Consider the following 21459-nt stretch of genomic DNA (forward strand, 5'->3'; position numbering starts at 1 on the left):
GTACCAGGCGGCGGGACGGGCGGCCGGGCGCAGAGCGCGGAGCTGGGCGGCGCGGCGGCAGTGGGCCATGGCGGGCTGCTGCGCGGCGCTGGCCGCCTTCCTGTTCGAGTACGACACGCCGCGCATCGTGCTCATCCGCAGCCGTAAAGTGGGGCTCATGAACCGGGCCGTGCAGCTGCTAATCCTGGCCTACGTCATCGGGTGAGCGCGGCCGCGGGCGCTGTCCCCGAGGGGTTCGGGGGTCCGGAGTGTCGCGACGGCCGGGAACTCCCTTTCTGGATCCCGGCCGTGCACCTGCTGCTCCTGGCCAGGTCACCGGGCGAGCCCCGCGGGCGGCCCCCAGGCGCAGTCCCAGGAGCGGCGACCCGAGGCGGGTGACATACGCCTCCCGGGATCCTGGCTCCCGGAGGGCCGGGCGGTGGGCCGGGCTCTGGGGCAGGAGACTGCCTTGTGTACTGTGTTTTTTCAGGGCAAAGCCTGGCTAGACCTTCATCCTCACCCTTCGTGCTTCTTGTTCCCTGAGTTGCTCTTTGCTGTCCTTTGGCTGTGGGGGGGCTTTGCCCTTAACGTTTCAAAATTTGCACTTCACTTCCCATTCTGATGATCTGCTGACAGAAACCAAGGCTTGGACTTGCCATTTGGCCAGTGGCTTCCTGTCCTTTCTTTTAAGTATCATGTGGCAACCCAAGATGATGAAGAGGTCACACTCTAAAAAGCATTTACAGTTTACTTCGTTTTGTGGAGTTGTTAGGGTTTTTTGTGTAGGTACCTTCCTTCGCTTCATCATTCCCCATGCTGCCCTCTTACACGTCTATATGTCCTGCCACCTTCTGTCCCCTCACCAAGTGCTTAATTTTAATTGAGTGCACCCGTTACAATTGAGTGACACTCAAGAGAAGAGATAGAAATTAACTGGGCCCATTTTCAAGGTCCACCTGGGGTGTTAAAGGTGTCTACAGCTGCTGAGCTGACAGATGTTATCTGCTCTGGCATTCCTTTTCTTAAAAGGCCTAATGCTGTGGTCCCTAGCTGCACATTAGAACCTTGGGGAATCTTTTAAAAATACTGATTGCAGACTCCCAGCCCCAGACCTTCCGATCTAATTACTATGGAGTATGACTGACTCCCCAAGTGATTCTGATGGGGAGCAGTTTGAGAACCAGTGTCCTAGTGTTTCCTAAACCTCCATGATCATCAAAGACTCACCTGAGGAATTGTATAAAAGTAACAAATCCTCCACCCTAGGGTGGGGCTTGGACTGTTAACACTGTCCACGGGAATTCACATGATCAGGCAGGTATGGCCTCTAACAGCTATCAGCAGTGAGTTCTGACAGGATTCAGTGAAATAGCTTCCCACATATGGGCTGTCCATCAGAACCACCTGGCCCACTCCCAGGTTTGGATTTAGTGAGTCTCATTAAGTACCACCACCAACTCCTTGCCCTCCAGTGATTGTGATGCACCCTTAAATTTTGAGACCTGCTACTAGCTGGTTAACAACTCACATTGCTGGATTGGACCAGAAGCATTTAGAATGAAGAGCTCTCAACTTTTTCCTCTTGGCTTTTGATACTAGGGGGAGGATTAGTTTAACTCTAACTTAGGGTATCTGTAAAGTTCTAGACTACGGGAAGGGTCTATAGCTGCACTGTATGATATAGTAACCACCAGTCACCTGTGGCCATTGAGCTCTTGAAATGTACCTACCCCAAATCAAGATGTGTGCTATCACCATAACATACACACTGGATTTCAAAAACATAGTGCAAAACAACCAAAAAAGTAAAATATCACATTAATACATCTTGCATTGATAACATGTTAAAATATTTTAGACATACTGGTTAACATAAAATCTATCACTAAAATTAATTTTACCTATTTTTCTTTTCACTTTTTAACATGACTACCAGAAAGTACATTACATAAGTGGCTTGTGTTACATTTCCGCTGGGCAGCACAGCTTTCTAGGGTTCCTGGAGTGTTTGCTACCTTGATCATAAGAATCTCTAAAGCAGTAAATGCTTTGCTTTTATCCATCTTCCTGTGATCAAAACTGACTCAAGATCTGAACTAAGGGCTCTTTCTTCCTCTTTCTTTCGCTTGCTTGCTTGCTTGCTTTCTAACTCATCTCTTAGCTTCCTGATCCAGTTCATCTTAGACTAAACATGCATTTCTCAATTATCTAATTTTGTTATCTGTCATATGATGAGGAAATAGTTAACCATATAGTGATTCCTGTAAAACCATGTGTCTCTGCTTTAGCAACACACCGTACACTATGGTAAAATAATAGTAACCTTCCTTCCCTAAGTTTCTGTGTGCCTGAATAGAATTAAATCAAAGCTTATATTGCAGCTAAATTCCTAGAACCCCTGAAGAAAAGGACTTATTTGGGGAAAAGCCTGTCTTTAGAATAGACAGTGAATATGGGGACTGCTCAGACCAGACAAACCCATAAATAACCAAAACCAGTGATTTTTTTTTTAAGTCTCAGCAGCTAGGGCTTATAAGGAGAGGAGAAGGATGCTAGCATTCCTTGTTTCTAGAAATAATAACAATGACAATAGTCAGTGGTAGGTGTTTAATAACAGTTCTGGCGGGAAGGAGTTCTGATTTGTAGCATTGGCCAATTTCCGTGGTGTAAATACTCCCATCATGGCCAATTTCAGCCTATGATGGCAACACAAACATTGTTCTAAACATCTGATATGCAAAACTCATTTAACCTCGCAACTATCCTGTGAAATCCTATTATCATTCCCATCTTATTGATGGGAAAAACTGAGGTATAGAGAAGTTAAGCAACTTGGCCAAAGTTATGCCTGATGAATGGTGCAGCTGAGAAATGAACCGTGATCGCTGGCTTCAGTTTGTGTTCCAGTGTTCTAACCACTATGCGCTAATGCCTTTAGATTTTTAATTTTTCAGACTGGTTGTAATGCCCCCAATTCTTCCCAGAGAAGAGAAGCATACATGTGACCTGAATTCTTGGAGAAAAAGTAAGAAACTAGTATAAAAAGTTCCTTGAACAGAGATTCTCTTTTCTAGAGGGAGTAAAGCATACAAGGCAAGAAAAGAGGCTTCAGAGGCAAAAAAGACTTGAGTTCAAATTCTGACTTTGTCATTCACTAGCTGTGTGACCTTGGGCAAGTGACTTAACCTCTCTGTGTCTCAGTTTCCGCCTCTGTAAAACTAGAGAATAATAATGATATCCGCCTTATAAAGTGGTCAGGATTAAATTCGTTAATATAGAGAGAGAGCTTAGAGCAGTACCTGGCACCTGAAAACACTCAAATGGTAACTATTATAATTTTTATCATCTCTGGGTAATTCTGCAGGTCATAGTGCGTTGAAAGTGCTCAAATATCTATTAAAGACAGCATTCATTGAGTACTTTGTGCTGATCACTATGCTAAGCGCTTTACCTGCGTCATCTCATTTATCTCCCACAAATCACCCTGTGGTTTAGGTTATACACCCATTTTGCAGAAGTGGAAATGGAGCCCCCCCCCAAGCAGTTTTGCAAAGTCATGTAATTAGTGAATGTTATACTGTCAGCCTTTGGCTATCAGAACCTCCCAAGCATCAGTTCAAATTCACCGAATCCTAATGGCAATTTAAGGGGCCTGTTTTATTTTGTAGGTGGGTGTTTGTGTGGGAAAAAGGCTACCAGGAAACCGATTCTGTGGTCAGCTCAGTTACTACCAAAGCCAAAGGCGTGACTGTAACCAACACTTCTACACTTGGATTCCGGGTCTGGGATGTGGCAGATTATGTGATTCCAGCTCAGGTATGCCTCCCACCATGGCTTCTAACACCAAAAGCTTCTGATTTGCTGCTTCCCCTTTACTGACTTTGCATTTTTGATTCACGATTGGCAGAGTTCTAACATCACCGAGGCCCAGATTAATTTTCTTAGTCCAAGAAAGCAGTGCAGAAGGATTTCTTTCTGCCTTAAGATCTAATAAACAATATTCAACCAGCCATGGTCCTTCAGCTTTAAATCATGGATGACTTAAACACCGACAAGTCTGTCTCAAGCCCCGATAGGTGGAAAAGCAAGTATTTTAAATCTTGGGAAAAATTCAGGTGGAAATATTGCCTTTCCATATTTTGTATGTGCTTTATTGTTCTAAACCCACAAGGTGAATCTTTTCAGATAGTGTAAAAAGTTGATCAGTAATTGGAGACCAAAGCCAAACCGGAAGGTAACAGACATACCTGCATAGGATTTTATCAGGAACAAAGGAGAAGGGAAGAAAGTGTGTGATACAGCATCCTAGTATCCAGGCTGTTAATCCACGAAGCTCCAAGTTAAATATCGACTCTCTTTAGCCATGGTAACGGCTGTGGTCCACATATCCCTCCAAATGGCTTCTGTGCTGGGGTAGCTAAATCTCTCTCAGCTCAGAGCTTGGCTGGGGAAAAACCAGGACTTCAGAAACTCTGTCTTTCTTCAAGTATGTTTGTTTTCCCTCTGCCTTCTCAAGAGAAGGAAGAGAAGGTTTTTGCGGGGTGCCTAGAGGGAAGACTGAGTGAATGAGCAATGAAGGTCAAATGGAACAGGGGATTCATAGTTTGCTGGAGGTGGCTGGTCCTGTTGGCACACACCTGTGTCAACAGAGAGACCACCGCTTCCTGTGAAGCCATGGCCTTGTCCTGGCAAGCTCCGGAGCCATCACACTCAGCCTGTTCCCTGGGACCAAGGAAAAGTGTGGGCCCACTGCTTCTGCCCGTCAGTGGAAAGGACCAGGCAGCAGGTCTGCCTTCCAGCTCAGCTCCCGCCTGGGGCCTTCGTGAGCTCCATAGGGTTCCCTTCATGAGCTTTCACAATGGCCTCCTGCTTCTCCACAAGTGGAACTCAAACATCTGTTTGCACCACTTCCACTTGGCTCATCTCCAGACTGAAGTTTCCCTAAGCTTAAAATAGAGATGAAATAGGAAACAAAAAGTAAACCCTATTGAATTGTTCACACCTATCTCGGGAGCCGCAGGAGCAGCCATCTGTAACACCACGTGAGCCGCATGTCTCTGTAGGAGCACTGAGGACCCTGACAGGGGTGCCAGGAGAGACTCAGGCATCGTGCCACATCCTCAGGCCTCCTTTTGGGGTCATTTCCTTGTCTCCCAACATGGCTTGTTCTAGGCCTTTCTCTGGAAGATGCCAGCTATTCCCAGATCTTCCACCACCTCGTCAGACGGGGGGGTGGAGGTGTCTACAGACACTTTGATCCCTGAGTTACCCTGATCCCCCAGATGGCTCCCAGTGCTGACTCCACTCTTCCTGGGAGTCTGAAATGCTGAGAGAAAGCTTCTGGCATTTCATTTTAGAATGCCAGTGCTCAGTGAGGGGGAGGTCCAGCTAGAATTTGGGGGCATCTTTGTCTTTTACTCCTGATCTTGGAAGGTCCTTAGCAACCAATTCTTTGTCTCATCCCCAGTGAATTGCCCTCCAGAAACTTTAAATCAACCATTTGGCACCTTCCTAGGAGGAGAAAACAGAACATTCTCAAAGGGAGAAGCATCAGTTACTGACCCTGACTGGGTCTTCTCTAGAATGTTTTATTAATTTAATAGCAGTTAGGAAAGAAAACCAGCCAAATTTGGGACTTTGGTGGCCTTGTGTTTTCGTACCTCTGAGGTAACCTGGTTGGCGCAGGATGTTTTGCACACCCGTTGGCTCTTTTCCCTCAATAAGCCGAGCTTTATTAAGGAAACGCCTCAGGTGATAGACATTTCTTTTTCCACTGAGGTGAAATTCATATGTCATAATATTAACTATTTCAGATTGAAAAATTCCGTGGCATTTAGTACATTCACGATATTATGCAATGATCACCTCCTCCTAGTTCCAGAACATTTTCATTACCCTAAGAGGAAACCCCATACTCATTAGGCAGTCGCTCCTCATCCCACCCTCTGGCTCACCCCCACCTCCAGGGCAACCACTCATCCACTTTCTGTCTCTATGGAAACTTCATAACCACAGAATCATGCGATATGTGGCCTTTTGCGTCTGGCTTCTTCGACTTAGCGTCATATTTTTGAGGTTCGTCCATGTTGCAACGTGTGTTAGGGCTCCACTCCTTTTTATGGCTGGGTCATATTCCATTGTAAGTACACACACAGGTATAGACAAACACAATCTGTTTATCCATTCATGTGTCAATAGACATTTGGGTTGTTTCCACCTTTGGGTCACTATCAATAATGCCGCCATGAACGTATGCAAACAGCAGGCCCCGCCCCACCCCGTAGCCACAGTTTCAGTTACCCGTGGCCAACTGCAGTCCAGAAATAGATGATCCTCCTCCTGACATATCCTCAGGTCAGTAGTAGCCCAACGCTACGTCACAATGCTCACATCCCTTGCCTCCCTTCACCTCATCACATAGGCATTTTATCATTACATGAAGAAGGGGGAGCACAGCACAATAAGGTATTTGGAGAGAGAGAGGCTACATTCACATAACCATTATGGCATATTATTATAATTGTTCTATTTTGGCATCAGTTATTGTTGTTAATCTCCTACTGTGTCTAATTTGTAATTTAACTTTATCACAGGTATGTACGTCTCAGAAAAGACATAGTGTCTATAGGGTCGGGTACTATCTGCAGTTTCAAGCATCCCCTGGAGATAAGGGGGAACTATGGTACAAGTATTTATTTGAATCCTGTCTTCAGTTAGGTTATACACTCTCAGAGAACAAGAGATCAAAAGATCATTTTTTAAATTGTTTTCTGCCTGGCATATGGGAAAAGCGAAAGGTATTGTCCTATTAAAAGAATGACTGGCATTCTTCGTGGCTTGGCTTGATTCCTCTGACGGTAACAGGGCGATGCCGTCTCCCCCTCTGCAGGAGGAAAACTCCCTCTTCATCATGACCAACATGATCATCACCATGAACCAGACCCAGGGCTTCTGTCCTGAGGTAGGCAGCTTCTTGGGGAAGAGCCTTGGGCTTCAGGCCCCTCTCGTCGGCACTTGACTGATCACATGGAATTCGTTTTCACTCTTTCTTCTTTTTCCAGCTTCCAGATAAGACCACTGTGTGTAAATCAGACGCCAACTGTGTTGCTGGCTCTTCAGGCACCCACAGCAACGGTATGAGCGTGTGGCTGTGACCCCACGGTAGACACTGAGCCTGGGGGAGGGCAGCCCCTGACCAGATTGCCTCCCCTGTGGGACGTCTCTCATAGAGAAATCTTCAGGACAGAGAAATCCCCCACATTCCCCAATTCTTTCACGTGACCCTGAGTGAGCCTGCTGTTCAGAGTAGGGTCCTGGGATCTTCTTGACATTCAGCTGTCACCTGTGCCCCAGAAGCCATCCCAGATCTTGCCCTCTGTTGTGGCTTGGCATCGCCCTAACCCTGCTCTTGGACTCAGGAAACTATTTTCCTCTCATTTCTGGAAACTGTATAAATCCCAGAATTGGAATAGGTCAGGATTGATTGCACAGGACGCTGTGATGTTTCTTCCGCTCTCTACCTTGCAAAAGTAGAAAATAAGAGACCCCTGCAGACCTGGGTCCCCCTTGCCCCCACAGGAATTGCAACAGGAAGATGCGTGCTATTCAATGGGACTGTAAAGACGTGCGAGGTGGCAGCCTGGTGCCCAGTGGAGGATGACACACACGTGCCCAAGTGAGTACTGCCCGAGGAAAGATGGCAGGGGAGTTAAGCCTGGTGTGTTGTGCTCTTGGTGTCTGTGTGGAGTGAGGCCACCCCAGGGCGGGGACCACAGGCAATCATCAGAGGCAAGGTGGGCCACAGCATTTGTCACTTGTGATAGGAGTACAGATGGTTTATTTCTATGTCTGGACTCTGTCAGTTGCAGGTAACTCCAGGAAGCAGTTCTCAGTGCCGTGCCCAGGACACACACATAGCAGGGGCTGTTTATTGTTCCACTAACTATGAAGAGCCTAGCACAACTAGGCCTGGGGCTCAAAGGACAGCTTCAGAGTCTCCACATTTTGACTCTGCTTCCGCCCATAATGGCTTCGTTTGCAGGACCCATGGTTTAGGGCCAGGAGGCAGCTCCCGGCTTACATTTCCCCCAAGGCTTCCAGCCCAGTTGTCCATAGAGGTTCTAGATCTGTCCATCATCACATCTTCAGCCACATCCCTCAGCCCATCACTGTAGCTGGGGCATGTATTTTGCTTATCAGCTCAGGCCTGGGTCCCCTGCCCACTTCTGGAGCTAGGGTGGCGTCAGTCCCGCCCAAAGAACACAGCCGGAGAGTAGGGAGGTATGGCTTCCAAAGGAAATTGGGGGTTCTGTTACCAGAAAAGAAGGGAACAGAGGCTGGGCCAGAAAGTAATTAATGTCCACTGAAGTGTGTTATATAAAGTAGAGCAGGCTCAGGGTCGCCTGAGAATAACATTCTTCCCAGTAGTAATTTCTCTGCTAGACTGGGTGGGGTTAGAAGTAATGCTCTCAGAATTGCTTGCAACTCCAGCGTTCCTTACCCAGAGTTCAGACTGAGGCCTGGATGAGGCCAGGGGCGCAGGGAGCCACATGAACCCCATCTCAGGTGTGCTGCAACAGAATGGATGAGAACCTCTGGTTTCAAGATTGCTGAGGGCAGCCGCTCAAGCTAGGGAAGGAAACACTAAAAGAAAAGGAATCTAGCATTTTTGAGGTGGAAAGGGTCTTACAGAGCTATGTGCCCTAACATCAGTGCCACTGGCCATGGGTGGCTATTGATCACTCGAAATGTGTCTGGATCCAAAGAAAATGCTCTGTGTAAAATGCACCCCAGAGTCCAAAGACATTATGGGGATGGGGCTATATATATATATATATATATATATATATACATATATAATATTATATTATATTTATATTATATTTACCTGGTGAAGTAATATTTCAGATATATTGGGTTATTATGCAAAAGTTAATTTCACTTGTTTCTTTTCGCTTTTTTTTTTTTTTTTTTTTGAGGGAGAGCGAGAGCAGGAGGGAGGGGGAGGGGCCACACTGAGCAGGGACCCCAACTCAGGGCTGGATCCCAGGACCTTGGGATCATGACCTCAGCTGAAGCCAGACACTTAACTGACTGAGCCACCCAGGAGCCCCTTCTTTTTATTTTTTAATGTGACTACTAGCAACTTGGAATTACAAGGTGGTTTGTATTTATGTCTCAGTATATTTTCATTGGACAGCACAGTTATAGATTTAATCCAGTGGAAAGTTATTTTTTTTTTAAGATTTACTTGTTTACTTTAGACAGAGAGAGCACAGGGGGAAGGGGCAGAGGGAGAGGGAAAGAGTGTCCCAAGCAGACTCTGCTTTGGGCTCCATCTCACAACCCCGAGATCATGACCTGAGCTGAAATCAAGAGTTGGATGCTTAACCAACTGTGCCACCCAGGCGCCCCCAGTGGAAGGTGATTTTTAAGGGTACAGCGATACATAAAATAACATGAGTCACATGGAAAGGTAGTCCCATGTCCGTTCATATTCAGCTTCTAAGCTTATTTATACCAAGGAGGAAATCCTGGTTTGGGGTGTCTCTTGTCACATGCTGATTTCCATTTCTCACAAAGAATAATCCCCAGATTCAGCACCTTGGGCAAACAGTAATATTAACTACAATGTTTAGTAATATTGTTTTGATTTGATTATATTTATTTGAACAGTGACCTCTGACTGGGGGCCAATGATATCTCCTATGGTCATGATGGAAAGTTTCATTTCAAAATGAATGTCAGTTTGAAAAATGAATTGATCCTAAAAGGGGAAACAACCCAAATGTCCATCAACAGAGAAAAACAGATTTCAGTGCATCCACACAAGGGAATGTGACTCAGGCATAAATAAAGAATGAAGTGTTACACACTACCACATGGATGGACCTGGAAAACGGGGTGCTAAGTGAAAGAGGACAGACACAAAAGGCCACATACTGTATGATTCCATTTATCTGAAAGGTCCAGAATAGACAAATCTGGAGAAACAAAAGTAGATGCGTGGTTCCCAAAGGCTGGGGGGGAAGGGAGAATAGATAGCTACTGTTAAATGGGCACAAAGTTTCCTTTGGGGATGATGGAAATATTCTAGAACCAGGTGGTGGAGATGGTTGCACATCCTGAATGTGTTTAATGGCCCTGAATTATACACTTTAAAATGGTTAATTTTATGTTATGTGAATTCACCTTTTTTTTAAAACGGTGAGTCAGTCTTGAAAGTATTGCATATGAGGGTCACCTGGCTGGCTCAGGGGGTAGAGCGTGCAACTCTTGATCTCAGAGTTATGAGTTTGAGCCCCACATTGGGTAGTAGAGATTACTTAAAAACAAAATCTTTTTTAAGGGCCGCTGGGTGGCTCAGTCGGTTGGGCACCTGCCTTCGGCTCGGGTCATGGTCCCAAGGTCCTGGGATGGAGCCCTGCATTGGGCTTCCTGTTCATCGGGGAGCCTGCTTCTCCCTCTCCCCCTGCTTGTGCTCGCTCTCTCTCTCAAATAAATAAAATTTAGAAAAAAAATAAAATCTTTTTTAAAAAAAGTTTTGCATATGAGGTAGACAGATGTGGGGGGGAAGTTATAGGGAATGACAGTAGTTCGAAAAACCCTAATATAATGCATCCCTCCGGATACAGGGATGAGGGGATCTGAAGCCCCGGGAAAAGTGCCTTCGTCAAGGCCTTTCTTGTCATCAGCAGTGACAGGTTCGTCTCTCTTTGCTGTGTGGCCTTGCTTCTGTCTCAGGGTCGAGAAGGCTGTTCATACTGTTTATAAACTCAAAAGATTCCACCTGGATCAGGGGAGCTCCCCCCCCCACACACACACACAGAGGGGTCTGCCTACAGCACTGGATTCTCCTGTAGAAACCCACCAAAAAAAAGTGGGGGTCCCCTGGGAGACAGATTCGACTTGTACTATCAGCCCAGAGCTGACGTGGCACCTCAGACTGGAGGCTGTGCGCCAATAGCCAACAGACACGTGATTTTTATGTACTTTGGAGATGAGGTCAGGATCCACCCTGTGGGTGAATTTACCTTTGCTTTGACTCGTAAAACCAGATCTATTGAGCATTCCCCTGAGAACGCCTGAGGGAGGCGAGCTCTGAAACCCCACAGCTTCAGGCTGAATAATTTCCGGGGCAGCCGCTAGGCCTTGCCCCTGCTTAGCTATTCCTCCAGCTCTTAAATTCCCACAGCTTCGGCAAGAGGCAGCAGAGGAAGAAATGGAAAGGCTTCATTTCCTCTGCTGACCTCATGTTTATGCAGAGGAGAGTAGAAAATGCTTGGGATGTTTCACATTTTTTCTTGACAAAATGACATTGTAAGACACATGTGCACGTGCTTTTTAAAAATATTACCTAAAGATGTGAATATAGGTGTACGTGTACTTTTATTAACAATACGTTACGATTTTTTTCAGACCTGCTTTTTTAAAGGCTGCGGAAAACTTCACTCTTTTGGTTAAGAACAACATCTGGTACCCCAAATTTAATTTCAGCAAGTAAGTGGTGGCCAGCCATGTGAGTTCCCCAGCGTTCTAGAACGACTTCTGGCTCTTCTTTGAGGTCTTCCTCGCTTCATTTCTGCCTCCTCCTGATTTTAGGAGGAATATTCTTCCCAACATCACCACTACCTACCTCAAATCGTGCATTTATGATGCTGTAACAGATCCCTTCTGCCCCATATTCCGTCTTGGCAAAATAGTGGAGAGAGCAGGGCACAGCTTCCAGGACATGGCCATCGAGGTAGGCACGGGCCCCTGGCTTCTCTGACACAGTCTTCAACACACCACATTCTAGAAGGGGCCCCGAGGAAAGCTTGCTCTGTCTCTGCTCACAACCCACAGGGAGGCATTATGGGCATCCAGATCAACTGGGACTGCAACCTGGACAGAACCTCCTCCCTCTGCCTGCCCAGGTATTCCTTCCGCCGCCTGGATACCCGGGATGTGGACCACAATGTGTCCCCCGGCTACAATTTCAGGTAGGTGTGAGCTTGGGCCCCGGTTCTCTTGTGTGGGGGTGGGGGTGGGGGCGGCGGTGGCTGGATCACTCCCCAGTGGGGGCATCCCTGCCCATTAAAGACCAGCACTTGCTCAACCCCCCAAGGGCAGGTGGGAAGGCTATGTGCCAGGGATGTGTTCAAGCAGATCTTTGTACCTGTGGTATCTTGGCCCTTGAGAGCCTCCTGTGCCCCTTCTTACTTTCAGAAATCATGTTGAGACAATTTGCAGCGCAGCCAAGAGAGGCTGGCTGCTTGAGTTCCCTGGGGCCAGCCTCACCTAGGACCTCTGCCCACTGATTTTGAGGAGTGGGTGAGCTTGTGATCCTCTGGTCCAAAAACTTCTGGGGCCTGACCCAGGAATTAGTTTCTCAAAGACCAGGTCTGCCCCTGGAATCTCCAGCGTACAGGGGATACAGGTTTAAGCGTCAGGAAAGGCTTTCACTGTATTTCGCTGCTAGAAGTACCATATATTAGTGTCCTGGGGCTGCCGTAACTAATTACCACAAAGTGGGTGGCTTTAAACAACAGGAAGTTACTCTCTCACAGATCTGGAGGCCAGAGGCCTAAAATCAAGGTGTCAGCAAGGCCAGCCACCTTCTTTGCCTCTTCCAGGTTCTGGTGGCTCCCAGTGATGCTCGGCGTTCCTTGGCTTATAGACCCATCGCTCCCGTCTCTGCCACCCTTGTCACATGGCCTTCTTCCCTTTGGACACATCTCTGTGTGTCCCCTCCTTAGAGGACACCAGTCATATGGAATCCGCGCCCACACTAACCCAGTACGAGCTCATCTTAACTCGTTCTGTCTGCAAAAACCCTGTTTCCCTACTTCCATTTCGCATTCACAGGTTCCAGGTGGCTACAAATCTTGGGTGACATGTTCAACCCAGGAGAGCCAGTCATCTGGGAAGGACCAAGGGACCAGGGTCAGGTTTGCCACTTCCTTGAGGCAGCTAAACCTTAGCTAGGTACATTTTCGTGGGTGCTCTGTGGTCTCTTACACGCATTCTGCCACTCTTAAACAAAGCAGCCCTACTGGGGCCCTGCAAGGAAGTCTGAGATGCTTTTGCGTTGCACTTGTCTCCCTCTAGTGGTGACGTGTAACAGTCAAAGACACGTGGGATCATAGAACCGTCCGGAATTGCAGTCGGCTATCATTTTGAACCATCTGGCACAGTGATACCAGGGCAGATATTTGAATTTTTTTCCTAGGAAAGAAATTAGATTTGTGTTGCTCGATCTTTACTGTTACACAGTTCTAGAAACCACTGTGCAAAACCTCAAGCTTGGCTCAGAACCTCGGGACAGAGAGAAGCTGATGGTAGCCCTCACCGGAAGGACACCCATCCCCCTGACCTCCACTAGCATCAGGCCCCACCCGAATTCCCCAGATCTGACCAGGACATGGGGGTTGTGGGCCAGACCGCTCATGGACCAAGAGTTCAGGCTTCTATGAACCAATGTCTATATAACACAAGCAGATTGGATCATGTTTAGTCTAGTCATGAAGTTGTAGGACTACCACAATTTTAGAACATTTTCATCACCTCAGTGAGAAACCCCATACCCTTCAGCTATCACCTCTGTCCTCCCATCTACCTCAGTCCCCGCCAACAACCATCTACTTCCTGTCTCTCTGGACTTGCATATAAATGGAATCACACACTGTGTGGTCTTCTGTGACTGGCTTCTTTCACTCAATATCGTGGGTTTTTTTGAGGTTCATCCATATTGTAGCATTTATCGTTACTTTATCTCATCACGGCTAAGTAGTATTCCATTGTGTGGATATACCACATTTTATGTATTCATTTATCTGTCAGTGAGTCAGTGGTTCTTTAAAAAAATGTCCAATGCTGATTCTGTGAGCTTTGTGGAATTTCATGGCCGGCTCCATGCCCCTCCCACAAGGCTAGGGTTTTCTGCTGGCTGGCCACATTCTTTTAGTGTCCAGGATCTCCTTGAGGCAGGCAGGTGACTCAGCTGTGATACAGAGCATATCCAGAGTGAGAGGTTCCGGCTCAGCCATAGGAGGCAACAGTTCTTCTGGTGCCCCGTGGGCCCTGGCACCCTCCTGTCCGCAGCCCAGCCCTCATGCTGTGTGACCCACAATGGCCGGGAGAGGTCTCGAGACGCTCAGGTGCCATCCATCCAGCAGGCAGTGTAATCCTCCCACCCAGGACCCAGAGAGTGGATCTGGCATCTGTCTGTCCCTGCCCTGTGCCTTCTGCCTCTCACCTGTCCTCCTTCCCTAGGTTTGCCAAGTACTTCAGTGACCTGACTGGTGCTGAGCGCCGCACGCTCATCAAGGCCTATGGCATCCGCTTCGACATCATAGTATTTGGAAAGGTAGCCTGGCCGCCCACTCCTCTCAGGGCTCTGGTTCAGACCCAGGCTTCTGGGTTGGCCAGAGACAAGGGGCCCTCTCCCCACCTTTTATCTGCTCGTGCCCTCTACTGCAGTTTTTTCTTTTTCCCCTGTCATTTGTAGGCTGGGAAATTTGACATCATCCCCACCATGATCAACATCGGCTCCGGGCTGGCGCTCTTAGGGGTGGTGAGTGACTTAGACTGCTCCTTCACCCCCGGGCCTGGGGCCCTCCTCTGCAGTAGTTAGCACAGCGAGGTGAGATCCTCCATTGGCACCTTGGTTCTTCCCCTTGACCCTAACTGGTTTCTAGAATCGACCCTCTAGGCTTGTTGCCCTTGCCCCCAGCCCCACCTCACCTTCCCTTCTCCAAGACCACAGCCCTTGGGGCCTTGCCTTCTCCAGCAAGGTGGAGACTTTCCTTGCCTTTCCTTGAAAGATTCCAGGCTTTGTGGGAAGGGGCATGCACAGAATAACAGGGCCTAAAGCACCCTGGCTCATTCTCTCTCACCCTGTGCCACACTCAGGCGACAGTGCTATGTGATGTCATAGTCCTCTACTGCATGAAGAAAAGATACTACTACCGGGAGAAGAAATACAAGTACGTGGAGGATTATGAGCAGGTAGGCCACCTCCTGAACTCCAGAAGGCGGCAAGGTCCAAGCACCTTGCGTCCTGCACCTCTTTCTTGTACCAGTGGTGAGCACCCGGAGTACGGGGCCGTCCGGGGAAGGCCCTAGTGCAAAGGTGGTGCTACTTGGGCACGTGGTCAACCCAGGCGGTCGCGCACCGCTCCTTCTCTGCTCCACTTCTAGACCATCACTCTTTAAAATCTAGCCTCGGGACACCTGGGTGGCTCAGTTGGTTAAGCATCTGCCTCCAGCTCAGGTCACGATCTCAGGGTGCTGGGATTGAGCCCCGCATCGGGCTCTCTGCTCAGCGGGGGTGGGGAGGTCTGCTCTCCCTCTCCCCCTGCTTGTGCACGTGCATGCTCTCGCTCTCAAATAAACAAAATCTTAAAAAAAAAATCTAGCCTCATTTTAATTAGTGACATCTCAGGTTAGTTACGATGATGAGTATTAGGACAAAACCCCACGCTACTCAAACTTGCCTCACATAGCAAGAGGGGTTGGGTGCCATGCTTTAGGACCCCCTGCATGAGGACTAACCTGAGTATGTTCAGTTGTGAAGGGCTGCCCAGAAGGCCCGACTCTCACCCACCCCAAATGGACCAGACTTACCTGTGGGCAGCACGTGGTGCGTGTAGTTTCTCCATAAGCATATCAACGATAAGCGTATCATTCTTTGCAGGGTCTTGGCGGTGAGATGGACCAGTGATGCTTCCTCCACACCTGGGCTCCCCATGGCCCTCATCAGAGCACAGCCAAGAGGGAGAAAAGGCTGCCATGTCACTTCAGAGAAGGTTCGATTCTGACTCCATCTCCACCGCACAAGAACTTCATGGTCGCCCAGCTGCTTTGTGTAGGATGGGCATAGTAAACCACCCTGCAGCTTGGGGGTGTTGGGGCAACCTCTGGCCCAAGGGCGCTGGTGCTCCTGCCACTGCAGGCCTGGCGCCTCGTCCAGGGCCGGCCTTCCTCAGGGGCTCCCAGCTCCAGCTCCCTGTGAGACAGGCCCAGCTGAGGCCCCGCAGCTCTGGTCAAGCACTTTATGAGGGACGGGCGGACAGCTGGGCGTGATCGCCGGACCTTTAGCACGTGGGGCTGCACCTGGGCTGCGGTTTCTCTTCCCCATCCGTGCTGCCACGAGACAGCGTGTGTCCTTTGAGAAGAGGCATGTTGAGGTGGTCAAGGACCAAACATTAAAACAATTTGCTCCATCTTTGTGTGGTTTCATAGCACGAACTAGAACTTTCCTCCCTTCCCTTTTACTTCGACCACTAAACCCATTTGTTGTCCCAGCTAACTGTGCTCAAAAAAAAAAAAAAAAAAATTTCCCGAAGCAGTCTGCTGTTGGAGCTTAGGCGTTTTCCCCCTGCTTCGACCTTCTCTTGAAGGCCTAAGAATTTTGATCTTTGTTAGGTTGGGTTCCTACAGAATTTAAAAGATTTTGTCCTGTAGTGACTACTTGTCTTACCCGTGCATGTGTTGGGTTTCTTTTTTCACCTAAAATCATGGTACTACACTATGGAGGACACAATTTTAGGTAATGTGAACATGGCTTACCCTTCTCCCCTCCCCATTTGCTCTTCAGAAGTCTCCAGCCACAAGCCACACCATCTACACTGACTTTGTTTGAAATGTTAATGAAGTTATTTCTAGCTGTGCCTTCACACTGACTTAATTCTGCAACAAGTCTTCAGGATCTCCTTAAAGAAAGCTGCTTGCACCCCCCCCCCCATCGCGAATTCATTTCCAAGTACTGAAGGGAACATTTATTTTAGAAGTGCCTGCTTCTGCTGGATAAAACCTGGGCTTTTCTTGCTTTGAGGGGCGGGAAACGTTTACTGAACCCCTTTGAAAAAGCTCTGGTTCGTGCTGCCTCTTGGGAGAAAAAAAAAATGCCTGCTTGAACACGTGAATCAAGTGGAGCTGGAATTTTTTAGGGACAGCTTTTCATCTTGCAGACTAAGACCTGATAGTTACTGGAGTGGGGGAGACTTTTTGCCTCCCTTTTTCTCAGATGGAAGTCTGAGACCAGCTGGGGTGAAGGATAGGGGAAGGGCGGCTTACTTTACTCACCAGGCATTCAGCTATATTCCCACTTGCTGGCACTCCCTGGCGCTGCTGCTTAAGTACGGGTCCTTCACCTTTGCACCCATGGAGGGCCTTCCGGGAGCCTCTGGAACTCCTAAAACTCTGCAAAGCGATGCACCTGTGTGCGTTTCTTTCGGCTTTCATTAGATTCTCAGGGGGGGGTGTCTTTTTTTTTTTTAAGATTTTGTTTATTTATTTGACAGAAACAGCCAGCGAGAGAGGGAACACAAGCAGGGGGAGTGGGAGAGGAAGAAGCAGGCTCATAGCAGAAGAGCCTGACGTGGGGCTCGATCCCAGATCGCCGGGATCACGCCCTGAGCTGAAGGCAGACACCCAACGACTACGCCACCCAGGCGCCCCTCAGAGGGGGTCTTTGAATAGGAACACCTGCTCTTGACTCTTAAAGACCAGTATTCCAATGTTGTATTTCTGTGACAATGGAACGTGGAGCTTTCATACTTCATCTGCTGTCCCTTCATAACAGAAAACCGAGGTTCAAAGCCAGTAAAGCAAAGCCATGGGCTAGATTCAGAAGCACAGGGATCACTGGAGTACAGGGAACCCCCCAGGCTCTAGCCTGGAGGAAGCATCAGTTGTAAAACAGTCTCCAAATGCCATGAAAACCGGCAACTGTCCAAGCTCTGTAGAACACCGCGCTTGCTGACAAAGTTGGAGCCCTTGGACAACTGACTTAACTTTTCTGAGCCTCAGTTTACAGGGGATGATCCATAAAATGGGATAAACACCTACCTTGTGGGGTATGTGTCCTACAACATGCCTGCTCACAGGATGTGTTTCACGTGTAATTAATACTGCTCTCAGAGCTGCTCACCTAATTGGTCTTCAACAGAAGAATCTAGCAATTACCTGCCTGCTAAAGCAGTGCTTTTCAGACTTCTGTGGGCGCATGAGTCACCTGGGAATCTTGTTTAAATGGGGCCTGGGAATTTGCATTTCCAACCCACTCCCAGGAGATGCTGATGCTCTCGGTCCAGGGACCACGCTTTTAGTAGCGGGATACTAGGACACGGTTACGCTGACATGAATAATGTAATGCTGAATACATTAGCTCTGACTTGGGCATCTGATCTCACAGTCAGCCTAAGGAAGAAAAACAGACATAAGGACGGATGGCCTATAGACATCTGTAAACAATGACCGACAGAAATATCTCCAAAAGGCCCAGGCTTTGCACCATTTTGCTGTCTGTTTATTTCAAGTTTACAGAGAAGCTTAAACATCTGTGGAAAAACACCAAAGGCTTATTTTTCTTAAATTCATGTACTTTCAAGTGATAAATACACAGTATTTAACTTTGTACACCTGATAAAAGGAAAATGCATAGTAGAAAGGATCAGGAATAAAACAGAAGCATCGGGCATTAAATCAGACACAGAATAGAAAAGTCAGCAGTCCCGCGAAACTCGGCCCATAAAGCTGCAAAGAGGATGGGAACTGACGACCTTCAAACCTTCTCTAGCACCTTGGATGCAAGTGGAGGTCGTGGTTCTTCCCCCCAGCAATGCAAAGCTCCCCTTTGGAAGATGAGTGAGAGCAAAAGGTTGAGCCCAGGCATCTAAATACTCGGGTATTCGCCTCCTCGTTCCGGAAAGGCTTTAAGGATGGGAGCCCTAACTCTCGGGAAAGGCCAGACTCCTGGGGAGATGGCCTCTCCAGCCCCCAGAGCCAACAAGGGGCTAGCTAAGGCTTTCTGGGAGCCCCCAGTCAGCCTGTGGAAGAGATGGGGGAAGTGGAGCAGGGCAGAGGAAGATGGGGCAAGAACTTGTGCAGGCCCCAGGTTGCTTACACCAAATTGGTCCCACAGATGAGCCAGCAATGGAAGAAACTGATAGGGCATTCTTTTTGCGCACCTGGAAAAGCTGCCCATGATGGCTTCTCCCCTTTCCTGACAGAGCCAGCTTCTGAAAAACCAATGTTTGTGCTCCAAGAGAATGGGAACCCTACGGCTTTACGGTACAGCCCTCTGCTTGTACTTTCTGCGGGAAGCGGTTCCTTCACACAGCTTTCTTTGGTGTTTCTTTGGGGAAAAAAAAAAGTTATGACCGCACCCGCATGAATAGCCAGCGTTCCACGTATGAAATCTTCCGTGGGGAGTTCTGTGGTGGAAGAAATGGTCTTGCCCGATGTGGCTGTGTAAACGGGTTCTGTAGAAGCTCCTCGTGCTGCCCGCCCGCCCCGGGCGAGCCACTCGGCCAGGCTAGAGTCCACACAGACAGGCTGGGACTAAGGACAGGTTAACTTGAACTACTGCAAGGTGCTTATTGCAAACTAACCAGACCCCATCTGCTCCCAGAAGGGGTGGTCCATAAATACAGACAAGCGCAGGAACGCAAGGGGAAGTACCAGGTTACAAAAAGAAAGCAAGCAGGCCAGACAACCCTTCATCTGACGGTCATCCTTTGCTCTTGGAAACCAGCATTCCCTAATTCTGTACTGTTTATAAGATAGCAAGAAAAGTCTGGCTAAATGACAGTCAAGAGCTTACGAAGGTCTGTGGAAGCCAAGAACACCCAGGTTCTATGAAATGCGCTGGGCAGCAGGGGCACGAGGCCTTGCTCCCCTGTGTCTCTGCAAAAAGTTCTCCTACCAGCAATGATCAGACAGAAACTACAGGAAAGCATGTCCTCTGAGCCCAGTTACCAAAACCATTTCCCCCAAGCCAGAGTCCACAAAGCACTGGGAATCTCCCAGGGCAAAGGCCTTCCTGTTTTCCTCCCCCTTGAACTTCACACTCAGCCATGTGTGGCTCTGGAAGAAGTCACGTGGGGACTGCAGTGAGAATTCTCAGTAGGAGTTGGAACCCAAAAAGATAAACCTTTTCTGTCTGGACTTTTGGCTTATAAAACAGAACTCCCTGTGCCAAGCCCTGGTCCTCTTGCACCCTGAGGACCGCTCTGGGTTTCAATGATCTTCTCTAAAAGGGTGCCCCAAAGTTCTTGTGTAGGTGCTAACAGAGCTATACCCGTCAGGATGATCATTTGTGTTTCTGTTGAATCAGAGTATTTCCTCACAGGCCCTCCAGAAACTAAGTGTTTCACTGACTACCACAATCAGCCAGTATTTGAGAAAACAAAACCTTGGCGGTCTCTAGAATACACAGGTCACACACAGGCCAAGCTGCTAATATACAGGCACAGACTTCATTGGCTCTAACTCCGCTCACATGCCTGAAGCCGTGGAACGTATCCTGGAAGCTCTAAATGATCCCTGAACTACTCTAGAGTTCAGTCTCGTTAGAGAATTGAAATTATTTTGTTTACTCATAAGCCATGTAATGTACATGGAAGTGTAGGATTTCACCCTGAAGTTATTGTCATTTAACAAGAGATTGACCAGAGCTCAGTTAATATTTCAGAAACCCACTGTGAGTGGCTATCGGTCCTTTAGGTGAAACCTCTCCTCCCCCCCGCCCCAAACAATCACACAACGCCCTCCGAGGGGTGGAAAATCCCCTCTGCGAAGCAATTCAGCTTCAAGCCCTTTCCCTTTTCCTGACTACAACTCTACTCATAAAAAAATTTAAAGTCCTTCTTACAAATAAGGTGCATCAAAGCTCCCTGCAGCTAACTGAGGGCTAGCCCTGTCCCGACCCCATGAGTCCACAGTCCTGGAAGGTGCCACAGCTTGGAGTCTGGGGCTTTCGGGATTTGCAGGAAGAGTCACACCCCCTCTTCTTCTCCCTTCCAAACACAGCAACTAACTCTGTGGTCTCACCCACACCGCCAGAGTTTTCTGCCAGTTTTTCATCATTTTCAAACCCCACACACATTCACTTGGTATATCTGACATGGTTCTGAGTTCACAATGAAGGATTTTTGGCATAAAAACGTTTTAAAAAGCAATTGTCCCAAAATGCATGTGGCTTTGGGTCTGCAACTCCTCACACCTGCCCGTTCAGCCAGCCAGCGGCCAAGGTCGATGTCATGGAGTCAAGTCTTTTTTTTTTTTGTCCCCTTTAAAACAATAAAGGAAGAAAAAACAAAACAAAACAAAACAAAACACACCAGAGATGACGGTCAAGGCTCTACACGCGTGCTGGGTTTCCGTAGGACATGCTGCTATGGAAACGCAGGGTGCAGCCTGCATGCGAGGTCGCGCGTCCGGGCAGCTACTCCATCGCCTCGTCGGGCCGCAGAGGATGCATGCGAGCGCGGGGGCCGGGGGCCGGGGCCCCCCAACTCTCGGCGCGGGGACCGCCTTTCACAAGAGCACTTCCTCCTCCCCCACGGGGGGCGGGTCGGGGCCCCGGAGGCTGTCTTCGCTGCCTTGCTTCCTGCTCACCGAACAGAAAACCCGCGTTAAGGCAAGGCTGCCACCGCGTGAACCGGCGCCTCCCGCGTTCCCACACCACCTGGAACGTCACTCACTTCGCTTTTC

The 21459-nt window shown here is 48.3% G+C and overlaps 3 protein-coding genes across 8 annotated transcripts in view; 1 reads left to right on the top strand and 2 right to left on the bottom strand.

The window, feature by feature from the left end:
• IFT81 (intraflagellar transport 81) overlaps positions 1-122 on the bottom strand; it is a 180441-nt gene extending 180319 nt beyond the window's left edge. The window contains exon 1 of the mRNA XM_040619945.1: positions 5-122. The gene's annotated coding sequence lies outside the window, so the exon portion shown is untranslated. The remainder of the gene's footprint in view (positions 1-4) is intronic.
• Positions 5-16184, top strand: P2RX4 (purinergic receptor P2X 4). Of its 3 annotated transcripts, none has more exons than XR_005831752.1 (12): positions 5-201; positions 3648-3795; positions 6869-6940; positions 7041-7113; positions 7558-7654; positions 11398-11478; positions 11581-11722; positions 11824-11960; positions 14233-14326; positions 14468-14602; positions 14872-14967; positions 15656-16184. XR_005831752.1 is itself a non-coding variant. In XM_040619948.1 (12 exons), the coding sequence occupies exons 1-12, from the start codon at positions 68-70 to the stop codon at positions 15680-15682; spliced, it is 1167 nt and encodes a 388-aa protein (XP_040475882.1). In that variant the 5' UTR covers positions 5-67; the 3' UTR covers positions 15683-16184. The 3 variants fall into 3 exon arrangements, 2 of the variants coding, with proteins under 2 accessions (XP_040475882.1, XP_040475881.1); XM_040619948.1 differs by having other exon boundaries at positions 14468-14533; XM_040619947.1 differs by lacking the exons at positions 14233-14326; positions 14468-14602; positions 14872-14967; positions 15656-16184 and adding an exon at positions 12594-13645.
• A 2071-nt stretch (positions 16185-18255) lies between these two features.
• CAMKK2 (calcium/calmodulin dependent protein kinase kinase 2) overlaps positions 18256-21459 on the bottom strand; it is a 45850-nt gene continuing 42646 nt past the window's right edge. For all 4 annotated transcript variants that reach the window (XM_040619956.1, XM_040619953.1, XM_040619954.1 and 1 more), the window contains one exon: positions 18256-21355. In XM_040619956.1, coding sequence (XP_040475890.1) covers positions 21283-21355 — 73 coding nt within the window. In that variant the 3' untranslated portion in view covers positions 18256-21282. The remainder of the gene's footprint in view (positions 21356-21459) is intronic.

Source organism: Ursus maritimus, unplaced genomic scaffold (genome assembly GCF_017311325.1).
Source record: "Ursus maritimus isolate PB19 unplaced genomic scaffold, ASM1731132v1 scaffold_33, whole genome shotgun sequence".
Lineage (NCBI taxonomy): Eukaryota > Metazoa > Chordata > Mammalia > Carnivora > Ursidae > Ursus > Ursus maritimus.